The sequence below is a fragment of the Macrotis lagotis genome, chromosome 7, assembly GCF_037893015.1.
Source record: "Macrotis lagotis isolate mMagLag1 chromosome 7, bilby.v1.9.chrom.fasta, whole genome shotgun sequence".
Taxonomy (NCBI): Eukaryota; Metazoa; Chordata; class Mammalia; order Peramelemorphia; family Peramelidae; genus Macrotis; species Macrotis lagotis.
In genome coordinates, this window is record NC_133664.1 from 39,323,062 (window position 1) to 39,339,921 (window position 16,860).

The window sequence follows — 16,860 nt, forward strand, 5'->3', positions numbered from 1 at the left end:
GGGATTGTTCTATGTGTGCTGGTCCTTCCCCAGAAAGGACGCTGATTCTTGGCATTGTAATTCATCCTACATCCTTTACCTTGTGGGTAGAAGCTTGTCCTTCATTCTTGAAGAAGACCATGACGTCAGGGAGGTGATGTCATAACAACAGGCACATGAATTGGATTCGAGTGAGGGGGTCCTGTTTAAGTCACCAGCTTCACTTTCTCCTCTGGAGCCATCTGGGTCCAGTGGTCAGATATGAACCAGAATGACTGGAGATGGCCCTGGATATGAGGCAGTCAGGTTTCAGTGACTTGCTCAAGGTCACACAGAAGTGTCTGAGGCTGGATTCGAATTCCCATCCTCCTGACTCTAAGGCCCATGCTCTATCCTCTTCACCACCTAGCTACCTTTCCCTTGGGCTTAAAAGCAATACTGCTCCTTGGGGACTTGACTCCCTCCTCTCTGCTCTTGAAGTATGAGCCAGAAGGGGAGATAGGCAATGGAAAGGCCCAATGACATTTGGTCTTTTGCCTGGTGCTAGCACAGGACGGTCACATCTCTGGCTGCTCCTGTTTTAATTTGGACCACCCAGTCCCCCCACTGGTGGTGCGTTCACATGGGCTCTGAACCAGCCTCCCCCCCCATTTTAAAGATCTCTCTGACCTCTTTTGTTGTTTTGGTCTTGAAGAAAGTCTCACTTTGGACCTTTGATGGCTCTAATTCTCCAGAATTCAATTGAGGTGTCATTTGGAAGTTGTTGGGAGGCAAATGTTGGGGGACGTCAGCTGTAGTGCTTCCCCTGGTCTGCCATCTTGGCTCCATCCTTGGAAGTCTGAGCTGACATTTTATCAGATGTGTGATGTCCCATGTAGAACTGTGAAGGTCACGCTGACATGGGCATTTCTAGGAGGCAAAGATAGCGTCCTCTTACCTGTTGTCCCTCTGAATGGTGCACGGTGCCATTAGAAAGTGAGCTCCAGGGGGAGGTGAAGCGGATAATAATAAGAGTAAGCGTTTCCATGGAGCTTTAATGTTTCTAAAGCTCTTTAAATGCTTTCACATTTGTTCATCACTTCATCTCTGAAGTAGGTGATAGTATCATCTCCATTTTCCAGAGGAGGAAACCAAGGCTGAGAGTGGTGAAGCCCAAGACCACATAGCTAGTCAGTGTCCAAGGCAGGATCTGAATTCAGGACTTTCTCAGTCCAGGTCCAGCTCTGTATTTACCACATCACAGTGCCTTCTTATGTTAAGTCAGCAGCCCTCACAACAGTGCATTTGGTCTTAAGTTTATAATCAGTTACTTATTCCTGAAATGAGGTCCTACTACAAGTTATGTTATGCTTGAGGCCCCTGCATCTCAAGTCCCAACAGTAAAACTATGGTTTAGCCGTATAGATAATGGAACTGAGTTCCGATCTTCCTTTGAAACTACTAGCCATGGAACCTCGGATGTCTGATGACATGGGGATAATAATACCTGTCCTACATACATGAGGCTTTGTGTTACCATCTAAAGCTTAGATAAGTACTACATGTTATCGTCTCCACTGCATCAGACAAGTAGCAAGAGCAAGGGATAACAGATAGAAGGGATGTGTGCGGCTCTAGTGGTTATGTCGTGGTAAAGGATGTAGAGGAAGGTCTCAGGTGCATTGGATGGTGCTCTTCTATGGGAAGTCTTGGGGAAGAACCCCACTATTGGAGGTGTGGATGGGATAAGATTTGTACCCTGGGAGGAAATGCTCACAACGATGAGATGGCACCATGGGAGTATCATAGCATTTCTCTAGACATAGGGAGAACACAAGTTGTATTAATGGCTCATCAGCAAACATTGCTAAATAAGTAAAGAGTAGACATAAGCACTTCTGGTTTATTCAATTGTCAGTCAAACTCTTTGTAACTCCATTTAAGATTTTCTTGGCAATGAAACTGGAGTGGTTTTGCTATTTCATTCTCCAGCTCATTTTACAGATGAGGAAACTGAGGTAAACAGGGTGAAGTGACTTGCCCAGGGTCACCTAGTAAGTGTCTGAAATCAGATCTGAACTTGGGAAGATGAGTCTTTCTTTCTCCAGACCTGAGACTCTATCCATTGGGCCTCCTGGTGCCCTTGACTCAGGATTAAATTTCTAGCACTTTTGCTCAGCTAAAGTCAGGTTGATGGAACATCTTTCTATCTTACTAACTAACTCCCCTTTCATATTGTTGAATTCTTTCCAGAGCCTCCATTTTGGGGAGAAGCCCAGTTCAATCCCTTCCAGGCTCTAAATCTCCCCAGGTACTGCCCCACACCTGGCCAGTTGGGTACCACAGCTCCCTCTTTCTTTCCTTTTCTTTCCCTTCATTCCTCCCTCCCTCCTTTCCTTTTCTTTCTTCCCACCCTTCCCTGGGAGTACTCTGCCCAAAAGGAGGTAAATTCTGATCAATGAAACCTGGGGCTCTCATTGATTCTGCCACAATAAGTCCAGGTCCCTGGCCAGGCCCCACTTATCATTGTTTGGGCTCAATTTGACTCAGAGTGAATGTAAATAGTAATTTTCTGTTTTGGTCAGAAACCCTGAGGGTCTTCCCCTATAAGATTCATTTGTTTTTGACTAGGTAAAAGATACCAGTCTTTTCTCACTAGCCTTAATCAGTGAACAGGCCCTTCTTCAGTCAAACTGAGGCCTGTTAAAGACCCTAACTTAAAAGGTCTCCGGTTGCATCCAGGGCCATCTCCAGGCATCCTTATCCACATCAGGTCACTGCCTCAGGAGGAGAAAGGGAAACAGGTGACTACTGCATAGACCCTTAAATCCAATTCATTTCCAAGTCTAGGCATTACCTTCCTGAAGTCATGGTCTTCTTCAAAAGCAAAGGACAAACAACAACCACAACTCCCACCATCAGACCCTACTTTTCAGCTCCCTTTCACGTGTTATCTTTAGATAGTAAAGGACTCTTTTTTGTTTGTTTTGTTTTTGTTTTTTGCAAGGTAAATGGGGTTAAGTGGCTTGCCCAAGGCCACACAGCTAGGTAACTATGAAGTGTCTGAGGCCTGATTTGATCTCGGGTCCTCCTGACTCCAGGGCCAGTGCTCTATCCACTGCGCCACCTAGCTGTCCCTAAGGGACTCTTTAGCACAAAATCTGGCAGGTAGTAAGTGCTTAAAAAATGATTGTTGCCTTGCCTTGTGAGGTCAGAGTACCTGTGTGGAGAGGATGGGGGCAAAATGTGCTCTTTGTAGCCAAAAAAGTGAATGGTACTGTTTAGGCATCTTTCAGTTCATTAAATTTCATGTGGATCAGTCTGAAAAATGAAATGATTTTTCTAAGCTAATTCAAGTTCTTTTGGCCTCATGAGTCTAAGTCCTTCCAACATCCCTTCCCACTCAAATTAGCCCCAGGTAGGTATTTGGTCCCCTGATTGCCTTCATTGATATATAATGATATCTTTGGAACACCATATTATTGGGATTCCAAATGAAAACTAAAGTTGTTTAAGAATATTTAGAATGATGCAACATAGAAATAGACTTAATATACAGAGATACAACATCTCTATTTGAAAAGTCATCAAGTCATTGAACCACCAAGCTTAGAGTTTTTCCCTTTACACCCTTCATATAGGCAATCTGATTGGAAGATTCATTAGGAACAATGACCTAAGAGAGAACCTTGACAGACCCCCTTTCTTTTCTCATATCATCTTATTGGGGTCATTGTTCTCTCACATATACATATAAACATAATATTTATAAATTTTCATTCATTCACCTTAGCACTTATTAAGTGCATCATATGTAGTAGGTACCAGAGATATACAAGACAAAGGTGAAGCAGTTCCTACCCTCAGGGTTTATAATCTATGGAGGGAATCTCACACACACACACACATACAGTATACAGAAAATGAATCCAAAATGATTTTGGTGAGAGCAGGAAGGCACTTGCAATCGGGAATGCCTTTGGGGAGCTTTGGAAGGTTTGAGGGATTCTAAGAAGTGGAGATAAGGAAGGAATGGGATCAGGCTCTGGAATCAGACTGTGCAAAGGCCTGGGGAGATGGGAGATGTTATATTGTCCATGGGAACAACAGATCAGCTCCTTTGTCTGAAGCCAAGTGGCTAAAGGGGAATTATGCTGCATAAACCTGGAAGGAGAATCTGGGAATAGGTTTGAAGGGCTCGAAAAGTCAGAGAAGTAAAAGGGAGTCCTTGGAGCAGGGTCTGGAATGGCCAAGATTTGCTTTAGGAACATCAGTTTAGCACCTGAAAGTGGATAGGACAGACTGGAAATGGGTCTGGGGTGGGAAGGGAAATCTGAAGGCAGCCATAATGATTAGGCTATTTTAATAGTCCAAGGGCTATGTCCTGGTGCTTTAATAGTTGAGGTGATAAGGGCCTGTAAACTAGGGCTGTTGATGTGCAAATGGAGAAAAGGGAAAGGAGGCAGATGTTGATGATGCAGAAACAAAAACAAAGCATGGCTTGGATTAAACCTGACCATGTATCTGGCTGAGAGTTGTGTCTCATGCCATCTATTCCTTGGCAAGAAATTAGGTCTAGTTAGGAGACTCTGAACCAGGAAGGTCTAAGGTCCCTGTGGATAAAGGCCTTTTTCACGCCAGTAGCAGGGGATAAGGAGATGTTATCTTTAGATAGTAAGGGACTCTTTCTTTAGAAAGTAAGGGACTCTCTTTAGCACAAAATCTGACTAATGGCAGAGTGGAGAGAGTGCTAGACTTGGAGTCAGGAAGACTTGTTGGAATCCTGCCATCTTACTTGCCATGGTTTTGGCCAAGTTACTCCACCTTTACCCATTCCCCAGGAAACTCCCTAGGGCTTATTTATTGAGTCACAGAAGAATTGCCATTCTTGAGTGGAGGGAGCTCCCACTCATGGAGGGTCCCAAACCTAGGAAATCACAGAAATTTTGTATATTTACCCTCAGTATTCACAGACAGGCACTGCCCCTAAACCTGGCCAGAAGGCAGAAAGAACTTCATACTCATCTATGGTCACATTAGGGTTACAAATCTGAACTATCGCTTTGCTAGTACAAAACATTTCTTAGTTATTCATAAGGGGACCAGTGAAAACTGGGATGTAGGGAAGGGAGAATTGGAAATGAGGGACAGAAATTTTAATAAGGAGAATGGAAGGGCAAAGTAGGTGGAGTCAAGACAGGGACAGAGCTAGTAATTAAATTATTCAATCTGCAAGCCACGAGTCAAATTTCACTAGCAAACTCTTAGGGTCTAACCACATTGTTTTGTGAGAGAATTTTATTACATTAAATAATGTTTTCTTGGAGATCTTCTGTCAAGATTTCAGATGTAATACTGGGAAGTTGTGGCTTTTCCCAAGTGGCTAGTGTGGAAAGTTAAACCCACTTGCCTTCTGAAGGGATCAATGTCCCCTCTCTTTGCCTTGGTATCATTTTTCTGTTTTTATTCTATGATGGAAATGTTCAGTGAATCGGAGCAACTTGAAGTTGTAGAGGGATTTTAGCTGTCATTTCAAGCAGAGACAAAAGGAATTCCCCTTTCAACAATTCCCCTTACTAGTGGTGGTGAAGCATGGAGAACATGCTTACCATCAGAGGACCCAAGCTTAAATCTTGGTTCAGTCACTTAGTATGATCCAAGCCCGTCACTTCATCTCCTGTGGCCTATTTCCAAAACTATAAAATGATGTGGTTGAATTCAACTTCTCAGGTCCCTTCTATCTCTAAATCTGTTATCTAGCTCTTGTATTATGTTGTGTATTCCAATTTCTGTCTACCATGGAAAAGTCCTTAGGAAGTGCATCTGTGGAGGCTTAGCTTTAGGTCCACTTTGATGAAAGCCATTTCATCAGGCAGGAAAGTATTGTTTACTGCATCAGAATAGATATGTGAGATATCTGAGGCTGGGTTTTTGGGAGAAGAGACAGTGAGCAATTCTGGCCATTGACTCTGAGAATAGTAGTAATACCTCTTTAACTATCTATATCCTTGCTCAGGAGATGGGTAAGCCATTTACCATTCTATCCTCTTCAAGCACCCTTCCCAAAAGTCCATTAGAAGGTGCCTGGTCACCATAGAGACACTTTGGGATGCAATATAAATGCCTTCTTCAATTGTGTATTCAATCTGTGCTAGGAAAATAACTACTTACTCTTCTGTATCATTGATCTATTATTGAGAAATCAGATTGATCTATAATCAATTTGAGATTGACCGCTAATTGATAGCTCAGTGAAGGACCAGGAGAAGGAATTAGAAAGTTTCAGCATCGCTTTAGTCAAAATTTTCCATGCTGTTAGCGACATGACTCTAAAATTGCTATCTATGTACTTACTAGTGGTGTTAGAGCAAGGTGGACTCATGGGAAAAAGGGCCCAGTCACCTACATGATCTACGTTATCACTAGGAAACTGCCTTGAAAAGAGAAACAAGAATGCAACTCTTAAAAAGAGATGTTGTAGTACCCAATTTATTCATAAAACAATACAGTTTAAGTATTTGTGATATTTTTTCACACATTTCACCATCATTCCCAAAATGTTGTGCATTTGGCTGACATGTATTTGCAGAGTAGGAGCTAACATGAAGACATTGTAGATCACAAAAGGTCTCTGATTTATCCATTCAAAAAAAAGTAACAATAAACCAAAATATATATACAATAAGTGATAAAAATGCTTAATATTGACTTAAAATTTATTTCCTCATCCTTCCAAAGGAAAGCCATATTTACTTTCTACACTCTATCTTTGTAAAGCACCTTTCCTTTCTATCAATGAGAGGAATAGATCTGGAATTGGAAGAGACCTCAGGGACCATGAGATCCTACTGAGGAAAACTGAGGCCCAGTGAGGCTAATTTCCCCAAATTACACTGGTAGTTCATGGAAGAGTTAGGGTTCAAACTTTGATATGGTGACTCCATGAGAATTAAAAAAAGAAAACATTCAAATGTTTGTCTAAAAACAGATCAAAAATCAAGGAAGCATTCCTTCACACCCCCTCCCCCCCAAAATCTCATCATCTTGATGCTTTTAGGTTGCCTCAAAACACAATTTGATACTATGAGTGAAAGGACAAAACTTAGAAAGTTCATAAGCACACTCAAGTTGGGCAAATGAGGTCTGTATGGGTCTTGGAGTCTTATTACATATTCTCAGTTTCTATGAGTTCAATAGACAGGGTCCATTGAGATTTATACAGCTTTGTTTCTGGAGCTGATATAAAGATGGGCCCATCCATGCAGGACAGTTAACATGGGGGATGGGCTGGGCCATGCTTTTCTATTCTTTAGTAAAAGATGTAGGAATGAAGCAATGAGACTTTATAGTGTGGACCTGATGGATTTGGTCTCCGTCCTTCATTCTCATAGTTGGTTATGGTCATTCTGCTACTAAGCATAGAGATGGTTCTTCTCAAACAATATAGAAATGTCCTGTTTGAAGTGATCCTCCCATTCAATCCCTAAAGTCTTCTAGAAGACCTAGGACCACTTCCTGAAATCTGTGCCTCTGTGTGTCACTCCCTTCCCTAAACACAATCTGGCAATAACAAACCAATCGTGGCAGGGAAGAATCATAGACAACAACTGCAAAGTGGTATTATTTTTATTGGAAACATGCAAAATACAGTCCATGCATCTGCCATTTTGAAAAAATCTTTCATCCTTTAGCAGAGAAAACCAAATACGTTTTTTTGGCTATCGATGCTCAATAAATGTTTCAAAATGCTTTACAGTGTAAAGATAATAAGAAATTTAGCAAAATTTCAACAAACCTGTATAAAAAATGGATACAGATACCATTTTATTTCAAGGCGACATGCTGTAATGGAAAGAGTAAATTCTTTTTGTTTTTTTCTTCATAAAAAGTCTTCAACAATACAATTGCTTAATAGGTCCAAGCCTTGGGGCTACACATGCAGAAAAAAAGTCAGTTAAAAATCACCAAAACGTGCTATTTTTAATTTTTTTAAGTACTGGAGTAGTAGGAATAATAAGTATTAGCAGGAATAATATTTGAGAACTCTGTAAAAGTGTGTGGAGAAGTTCATGGTGCTAGTGTCCTGGAAGACTCATACATATCTGAAGAACATTTTGGTTTAATTCCTTTGCCATTGTAATAGTCCACGACTTGATTTGGAACTTCAGCCAAAACACTTTTTGCAAGGGCAGCCGGAGATGCCTGTAGGAGAGAGGGAAAATAGGCTGACATATTTCCCAAGGCTGGAAATTGGAATTAAGGGTTCTAGATCATTCTCATTCATTCAACAAGACTATCTGGGACCTCTATAGCAGTGATGTCAAGCTCAACTGTACCATACTTGCCACCCCATATGGATTTGGAAAAATACATATTAACACTCTCTATATTCTGTTATAGTTTTGTCAAATGCTTCTCAATTACATTTTAATCTGGTTTGGGATAGACTTGGGAGTGTTGTAGACCGTATTTTGACACCTCTGCTGAGTTTGATTCAGTGTTCAATAGACAAGGTGGTTGGCCTGGAGAAAGACAGACACAAATCTAACCCTTTTGTCCCTCAAGAGGCTCACCTTGTCCTGGGAGGTGGGGCTAAAATATCTATTCAAACAAGAAAATATATGACAATTGGAGGAGAGGAAGTTGAGTAACTATTTGAGAATCAGCAAAACCTTTTCTTTCAAAAATGGCACCTGATCTAAGCTGTTAACCAGACTAAAAGGTAAAAAATAAAGAGGGAATTTGTATCATGAGGGACAGACAGCCTGTGCCAATGCCTGGAGGTGGGGGATGAGATGCTGAGTGCATGGGACAACTGGTCATCCAGTTATGCTGGAATAGATTTCTATTTTTGTCTCTACTTCTATCCACTTCAACATTATTGCTTTGCATATCCACTTAGACCTAGGCAAGTCAACACACCCATTTATGTATGAAGGTTCAAATTCTGGAGATATACATCTATAATCTTTATAGAAGCATTCAGACATGTCAATATTTGTTGTTTAATCATTTAAATTGTGTCCAACTCTTCATGATACTTTTGGGGATTTTCCTGGAAAAAGTACTAAAGATATTCGAAATGTGTTAGTATATATATCTCTCTCACTCTCACTCTAGTTAGGTCCTGCCACTTACTACTACCTGTGTAACCTTGGACAAGGTCTTCACTTCAGTTTCCTTATTTATAAAATGAGAGAGTTTAAATAGATGAATATTTATGGTCATTCTAACTCTAAATTTAAATCCCTATTAAATTATAGGCATATTTCAAAAATAGGCTAATCCATATATGCACATAAATACATATTTACACAAATAGACATAAATATGGATGAAGAAGAGCCAAGATGGTGGAGTAAAGGCAGGAACAATCCGAGCTCTCCTCCAAACCTCTTCAAATACCTTGAATAATGATTCTAAATAGGTTCTAGAGTGACAGGACCCACAAGAAGATGTAAGGAAACAATGTATATATATATATATATATATATATATATATATATATATATATATATATACACACACATATATATATATACACACATATATATATATATACACATATATATATATATATATGCACATGTATACATAAATGGTATAATGGTATAATGAGTGTTTCTTAGAGTTAACCATGACCCTCATATTGGTTGTTCATATTTAGACCTCTGTTTCCTTACCCATAAAAGGACGGGAGAGTCTTTCCACCTCTATAATATCTGTAATATAGTTATATTCAAATTAGTTGAATTTCTTTCTTTTTTATTTTTTTAGGGTTTTTTTGCAAGGCAAATGGGGTTAAATGGCTTGCCCAAGGCCACACAGCTAGGTAATTAGTAAGTGTCTGAGACCGGATTTGAACCCAGGTACTCCTGACTCCAGGGCCGGTGCTTTATCCACTACGCCACCTAGCTGCCCCTTGATTAGTTGAATTTCAAAAATTTTTGGCCTCTTGATATAATAGCTGGTGTGCATTTTAAATCAGGACAGATTTAGTCCCTAAAGAACGAACCATGGTTGGTGCATTCTTGAACTCTCTTCTTGCCAGGACAATAACTTCTATATAGTGTGCTAAAGTATGAGCTGGAGTGCTGTGGTAAGCCAGGACAGTAATCTAGTGACTTGAAGAAGTAAATGTATTTTCTCATGCACCTCTAAGGAAGGGTTGTGTCAGAATAGGGAAAAATTCCCATTTTCCAAGTCCATAGTCCATCTGTCATATTTTAGAGTTGGGAAGAGGGGAAAGAATGTTGGACTAAGGAGCTACAAGCCCATTAAAAATCTTAGGTGCATGGGGCAGCTAGGTGGCACAGTAGATAGAGCACAGGCCCTGGAGTCAGGAGTACCTGGGTTCAAACCTGGCCTCAGACACTTACTAATTAACTAGCTGTGTGGCCTTGTGCAAGCCACTTAACCCTATCTGCCTTGCAAAAATCTAAAAAAAATTACTATACTATTCTAAAAAATTTTAGGTGCTTAAATCTAATTGTGGTACCTACATAGAAAAAGCTGACCAGCTCCTAGGATGAGAACTAGAAGAGACCTCAGAGATTTTGCAAATGAGGAAACTGGGTTGCCTTTGCTTGCCCCTGCTCATACAGGCAGTAAGCACCCCAGGCAGGATTCCTGACACTAGAGCCAGTCCTCTTTCCATTGTACCAGATTCTTTTTTCAGGTTGCTGAGGTATGGGCCCCTTGGTGGCTAGAGTATCTGTCTCATGCTATAGCTGTAGAGAAGATGGAGAAGCTCCATGAGGTGACAGTGAAATGGACTGAGCAGTGATTGAATGGTTAGACCAAGCAAGTTGCTTGAGGTAGTCTTCCAGGAATCTGTTCTTGGTCCAGCGCTTTCTGACATTTTATAAATCATCAGGATAAAGACATCCTGATATTTACTCACATATGATTCTTTGAGATCCTAGTTGGGGTTTTTTCTCAGCAAAGATGCCATTTCCTTTTCCATATCATTTAATAGATGAGGAACTTGGACAAACAGGGCAAAGTGACTTGCCCAGGGTCACACAACTAGGAAGTGTCTGAGTCCAGATTTGAACTTAGGAAGATGAGTCTCCCTGATTCCAGACCCCGTGCTCTGTACTACCCAGCTGCCCACCGAATAAAGACATAGATCCCATCATTATCAAATATTCAGATGATAAAAACCCTTGGAAGGATGAGAAGCATACCAGATCAGGGTCCAATTATTAGGGTTCAGAATGATTTTGGGACATTGGGACAAGTCTAAAATTATGAAATTTTGACTGGAGACTTTCAACAATGACCTCATTGGATTCCACTTGATGGATGAGAAATTGCAGTAAAGGTGTCCTGACTCAAGACTAGAGACCTCACCATTACACCATGCCTTGTCTCTCTCAAACTAGAGAGGCAGCATAGAATAGTGGCAAGTGCACTAGGTTTGAATCCTGCTTCATGTATATGATTCCCATGACCTTCTTAGGTTCTATTTTGTTTTTATTTTATTTCGACATGTCCTTCTGCACTTTGTAGCTAGTAAAGATGCAGCTCTGTGGGAGTGGGCTCAATTTTACCCTTTTTTTTTTTTAAAGAAATGGACTTAATTATACACAGCCTTCTTGAAAAGCAGAATGTAATTAGGAATAATAACTTTATAATCAACCTAGTCTAGGGTTTTCAGGGATTCCTGCCAGGGTCCCAGGAGCTCAAGGAAAGCATTGCTTAGGTAGAAAGGTTACTATCATTACATGCCTGCGTGATCAGGGAGGACCCTGACATTGGCTCAATGGTAAAGTCAGTCCCATTAACCAATAATAATACAGCCAGATTCCAATTAATGCAAATAAGTAATCTCTTAAAATGGTTGTATTTGAAATTATATTTATGCAAACTATGCAAGTTGTATAAAATATTTAAAAATTGATTCCAGACCAAGAAGAATGTATGGTAGAATCTGAATAATGTAGCCACTCTAGGGGATTCATTAGTCACATTAATCGGGACCTCTAGCATGTGCTAGAGTCTGTAAAGGTCAGTCTGGGATACATTTATCAATAATGTATTCCCTACTCCTTTCCCCTCCCTTCTTATATCACTGATTCCCAAGAAAAATCTGCTTACGTGCTTAAAGTTCCTGAATGGCACAAACTGGACGATATCTCGGAGGACAGGTTCTCCCTTGGGAGACCTCAGGATCCCATCGTCCCCATCCAGCATCTGCATATCGCTGAAATCGGCATTGCCAACACCGACTATGATGACCGACATGGGGAGGTGGGAGGCATGGACGATGGCCTCCCTGGTGTCTGCCATGTCCGTGATCACACCATCAGTCAGGATCAGCAGGATGAAATATTGCTGTATTCACAAGATGGAAAGGATTGGGGTAGGATGTGGGGGGAGAGGAAGAGGAGATAGGGAGGCAATGAAAACAATCAGGAAACTGGTGCTATAACAACTAACACCCAGACTCACTAGATCTCATCACTGGAGCCATAGATAGCTTGTGAGATGTGTGTGTGTGTGTTTTATATTCCCACTGCCAGAATCACAGATCCTTCCTATATTATGGTATCATCTTTAGCAATAAGATATCCCACAGTGCCAAGCAGGATCCTGGATAGTTTACATTAAGACTTGCCAAAAGAAATATCTCAGAAACTAATAAACTCCATTATAATTTTCACAATAATTCTATGGTGCAGTCTGTGGAATGAGTCAGTGTTAGGGAATTAAAAGCCTATCGTCATCTGAAAATCCAGAATGACCAGTTTTGGGGGAAAATGCATTTAAAAGGCCATAAAGGTGAGTTTGCTATTTAGTTATCCCTTTCCAAAATTATAGCTTAGTCAAAGATACAACTGAAGAACATCATGGAATGGGCAATAAATTGAAACTAGTCATAAAAAGAGAATGGGGAGATAAAAATTTAAAACCCTGTCCATGTCATGATCTGAAAGCATTTGACAGGAAGAAAAACTGTGCTCCTAGGCTACAAGCTATATCTGTAGCCTTGGTTGACAAGACATTGGACCATTGGTTCTATTCAGCTGAAAGATGGATCAATATAATTCCCTCCTACTATGAAAAACCAAAGTCAAAACATATTTCTCTCTATAGCCTGCCCTGCATTGGTACATCCTCAAACTCCAGTTCGGATAATAAAGTAAAATAGGAAAATAGCTCATTGAATCGATTCTTAAGAGAGCAATTATGGGAAAATACCTGGGAACCTGCCATTCTCCTACATTCAAAAAATGCTATTAAGAATTCAATTATGCTTCCATAGAACCATACCATAAAGATTTTTAACTCTAACCTACTATAATCATTCCATTTGAGGTATTTTCCATCCTCCCTTTTCATGTTTTCTCAGCTTATTTTTTTTCAAATTGAAGCAGTCTAGGAGGAACAAAGGAAAGAATGAACAGGATGGGTCAAAGGGACTGATGTCCATTTTACTATTCCAAGGCCTCAGTAGCCCAGTTCATTTTACAGAAGGACCCTCCCCAGGGAACTCATTCTCAGTGAAGGAAAGGCATGATGATCAGATGAATTGAGGGATGCCAAGTACCTTGCTTCTACCCTTACCGATGCCTCCTTGGTGTTGGTCTCCTCGGATGCAGACTTGGCCACCTTTTGAATGATAGGGGCAATGTTGGTGGGCCCATAGAGTTGGAGCTTAGGGAGGCAGCTCTGATAGGCTTCAACAACTCCTTGGATTCCTTGAGAAAAAAATAAAGACAAAATGAAACTGTAAACAGATGAAAGCGAAAACACCTCTTGGTGTCCACCTCGGGTTGGATTCAAGAGTAGCAATGATGAGAGAAAAGGTATAGTTTTTTGATGGGAAGTGAGACCTGTGGGTTCAGGTCCAGGAACAGGGATAGAGTCCTTGTCCAGGAGTCAGCATATCAGCCGTTAAAATGTTGCCAGGGTCAGGTATTCACCCTTGTGGGAGGTGTCATGAGGCCATTGAAGCTGCATGAACAATAGTGTGAAGTGGGAGAGTACAAGGAGGGGCATTTCATGTTCCTATAGCTTGTTCCAATTCTCCACAGGAAATTCTCACTGTGGGGCTTCACAACCTGATTATATGTTGATTATTTATTGTCACGCATCTAAGATGTATGATTTTATCAGGCTGGCTGCTCCCTCCTCTGACATCAGGATGGCCTCTTTCCAGCTCAGACACCCTTTGGGAGTCACTGTACTGTAGCTGGAAAATTCATCAGTGTGCAGCCAACCTAGTGATGAACCTGCCTGGCTTTAGCAACATTTGTCTTTGGAAGTTGGGTAGTCCGACACTAGACCCATACACATCACCTAGCTTGATTCCACTGGCGTTGCCTTTGAAAAGCCAAGGTCATCTCCCCAATGAGACACAGAGCAGGAGTAGCTGATAATTACTTATTATTAGAAAATTATTCCAAATTCCATATTTCTCCAGATTGAATTCCACAAGCCTTTCCTAAGTTCCCATGATATATGACACTGATTTAAGTATTAAGGATACAAAAAACAAAATGAAAAAAAAGTCCCAGGCCTCAGTGAGATTATATTTTACTGGACAAGGGGTAGGAGATGGAGGAAGGAAAGAAGGACTAAATACAGAGTTTCCATCGACCATTCCCCATTGCTGGGTTTTTGTTATTTGTTTTACTTATGTCCAACTCTTCATGAGCCCATTTGGGTTTTGTTGACAGACATTGGAGTGGTTTGCCATTTCTCCATCTCATCTTACAGACGAGGAAACCAAGGCAAAGAGGGTAAAGTGACCTGTTCATTTTAAGGATGAGGAAACTGAAGCAAACAGGATTAAGTGACTTGCCCGGGATCATATAGCTAGGAAGTGTCTGAGGCTGGATTTGTACTCAGATTCTCCTGACTCTATGCCCAGTGCCATAACTACTGTTCTATCTAACTGCCCACTACTGAATAGTGTATTGGTTAAAATTAAAGTAAACTGAGGCACAAAGTTCTGAGCATAATTATTAAAGCATATCAGTTACCTCAGCAAAGCTAAGACCCCAAAATGAGGGAAACACTTTTTTATACTTTTGGCCCTACAAAACGAAGAACAGGATTCTGTAGCTAAGAATAAGTTATGATTGTTTTAAAGACCTTAATGTCATCAGTAGTAAAATCAATATTTTCAGTTAGAGAGCTGAGGCATGGGAGACAATATGATTATGAAAATTGGTAATGAGGGGCTAGCAACAACCCCTTCCATCCCTCCTAAGAAATGTTCATTGTTTGAATCCATCTGCAAGGCTAGAGAAAATGAACCAGATTTCTTTGGATAACAAACCAGACATCCTTAATACAAGAACAGAATCATGATTAAAAAGACTTCTAAACCTAACATGTTACAGGTCAACCGAATGGTGAACTAAGTTCAGAGGTAGGAGACAAAAATCAATTAAATGTAGATAGGGCCAATTAAAAGATGATACACAATCAATCTGATTATTTCAATAGTCTTTTATATTGCTTTGCACACAGTAGGTGTTTAATAGATGATAGTTTACTTACTATTCTAGGTATCTGCCTATCTTCTGCCTTGTCTCTTCCTTGTTCAAGTTCCCTTCCCTAAATTGGGCAGCTGCAGATAACTATACGACTCTGGACAAGTCACCTAACCCTGTCTATCTCAGTTTCCTCATCTGTAAAATGAGCTGGAGAAGAAAACGGTATCTCTGCTGTAAAAAAAAAAATCCCATAACTCCAAATTGGGTCAGAAGAGTTCAAAGAGGATTAAAAACAGCCTTAAACATTAAACAGTGTTTTGTTTCTGGGGAGGGTTTGGAACTACATCAAAGTCTCCCGGTTTTTTTGATTGTTGTTTGGTGTTTTCATCATCTACTTCATGTCAAATTGTAAACCAGATATTGGAGTTTGGATGAGGGACATCTGTTGTGTTCTCACAGAGAGGCTATTCTGAGAGTCACCGCAGCACCCATCTTACTCTCTCCCAAGCTCTCTGGTTTGAGCGCTGGCTTCCAAATGATTATTTGTCTTGCTGCTGCAGGTAAATCAAGGTCAGTGATACTTCCCATCGCCAAGGTCTTCCTTCCCAGTGCAGATGGGTTTAAGAGCACGAAGCAGATGGGGACAGTTTGTTTCCAAGTCGCACTTGGTTGGAATCAAATAGTTCTTGAAGTTTAGACTGCTGGGTGTGGGGAGGCAAGGGGATGAAGCCAGAAGTCACATGTACTCCAAAGTGGTGAAAGAGAAGAAGGAGTAGAAGCAGGGTCTTTGGAGAGTAGAATTATCCAGAAATAGGTGCTTTGCTATATATTGTTGCCAAATGCATGATGATTGTCTGTGTTAATGCCAAGTTGACTGGTGGTGACTGTGAGGAAGTTGACCTTAGGATTCAGGGTTTCCACAGCCCCATGCAGACAGAAGATAGGTTATTCTGGCACATGTTAATTCCCTGTGAAGCCTTCTGGGGAGGAAATTAGAGATTGGGAGCAAGGCAGAGTGGAAAGAGCTCACTTAAGACCTAGAGGCAGGAGACTTGGGTTCAAGCATACCAGGTTACTTGTAAGAATACAACATGGGGGGCAGCTAGTTGGTGCAGTGGATAGAGCACCAGGCCTGGAGTCAGGAGGACCCGAGTTCAAATACTGTCTCAGACACTTAATAATTACCTAGCTGTGTGACCTTGGGCAAGTCACTTAACCCCATTGCCTTGCAAAAAAATGACAAAAAAGAATGCAGCATAGGGATCTTAGGTAAATGTTTGATGAGAGTGCCTGGGGTCTGAGGGCCCTAGAGGCTGGGCAGCTGGGAAGTCTTGGAAAACCTAAGGGGCAATGATTAGGAACAAGAAATATCTACTTGAGTCTTAAATTCTTTATCTGTAAATGGAAATATTTGGGCTTTTTACTAACTACAGAGCTGCTATAAGAAAAA

At 40.8% G+C, this 16,860-nt stretch overlaps 1 protein-coding gene and 1 long non-coding RNA gene across 2 annotated transcripts in view; one reads left to right on the top strand and one right to left on the bottom strand.

Moving 5' to 3' along the window:
- Positions 1-16,860, top strand: part of LOC141494521 (uncharacterized) — a 47,432-nt gene that overhangs the window by 10,526 nt on the left and 20,046 nt on the right. The gene's annotated exons all lie outside the window — the stretch shown is intronic.
- Positions 7,761-16,860, bottom strand: part of CPNE4 (copine 4) — a 340,001-nt gene continuing 330,901 nt past the window's right edge. The window contains exons 13-15 of the mRNA XM_074195809.1: positions 13,531-13,664; positions 12,061-12,297; positions 7,761-8,160 (exon numbers count right to left, since the gene is read on the bottom strand). Of these exons, the coding sequence (XP_074051910.1) occupies positions 8,026-8,160; positions 12,061-12,297; positions 13,531-13,664 (506 nt within the window). The 3' untranslated portion in view covers positions 7,761-8,025. The remainder of the gene's footprint in view (positions 8,161-12,060; positions 12,298-13,530; positions 13,665-16,860) is intronic.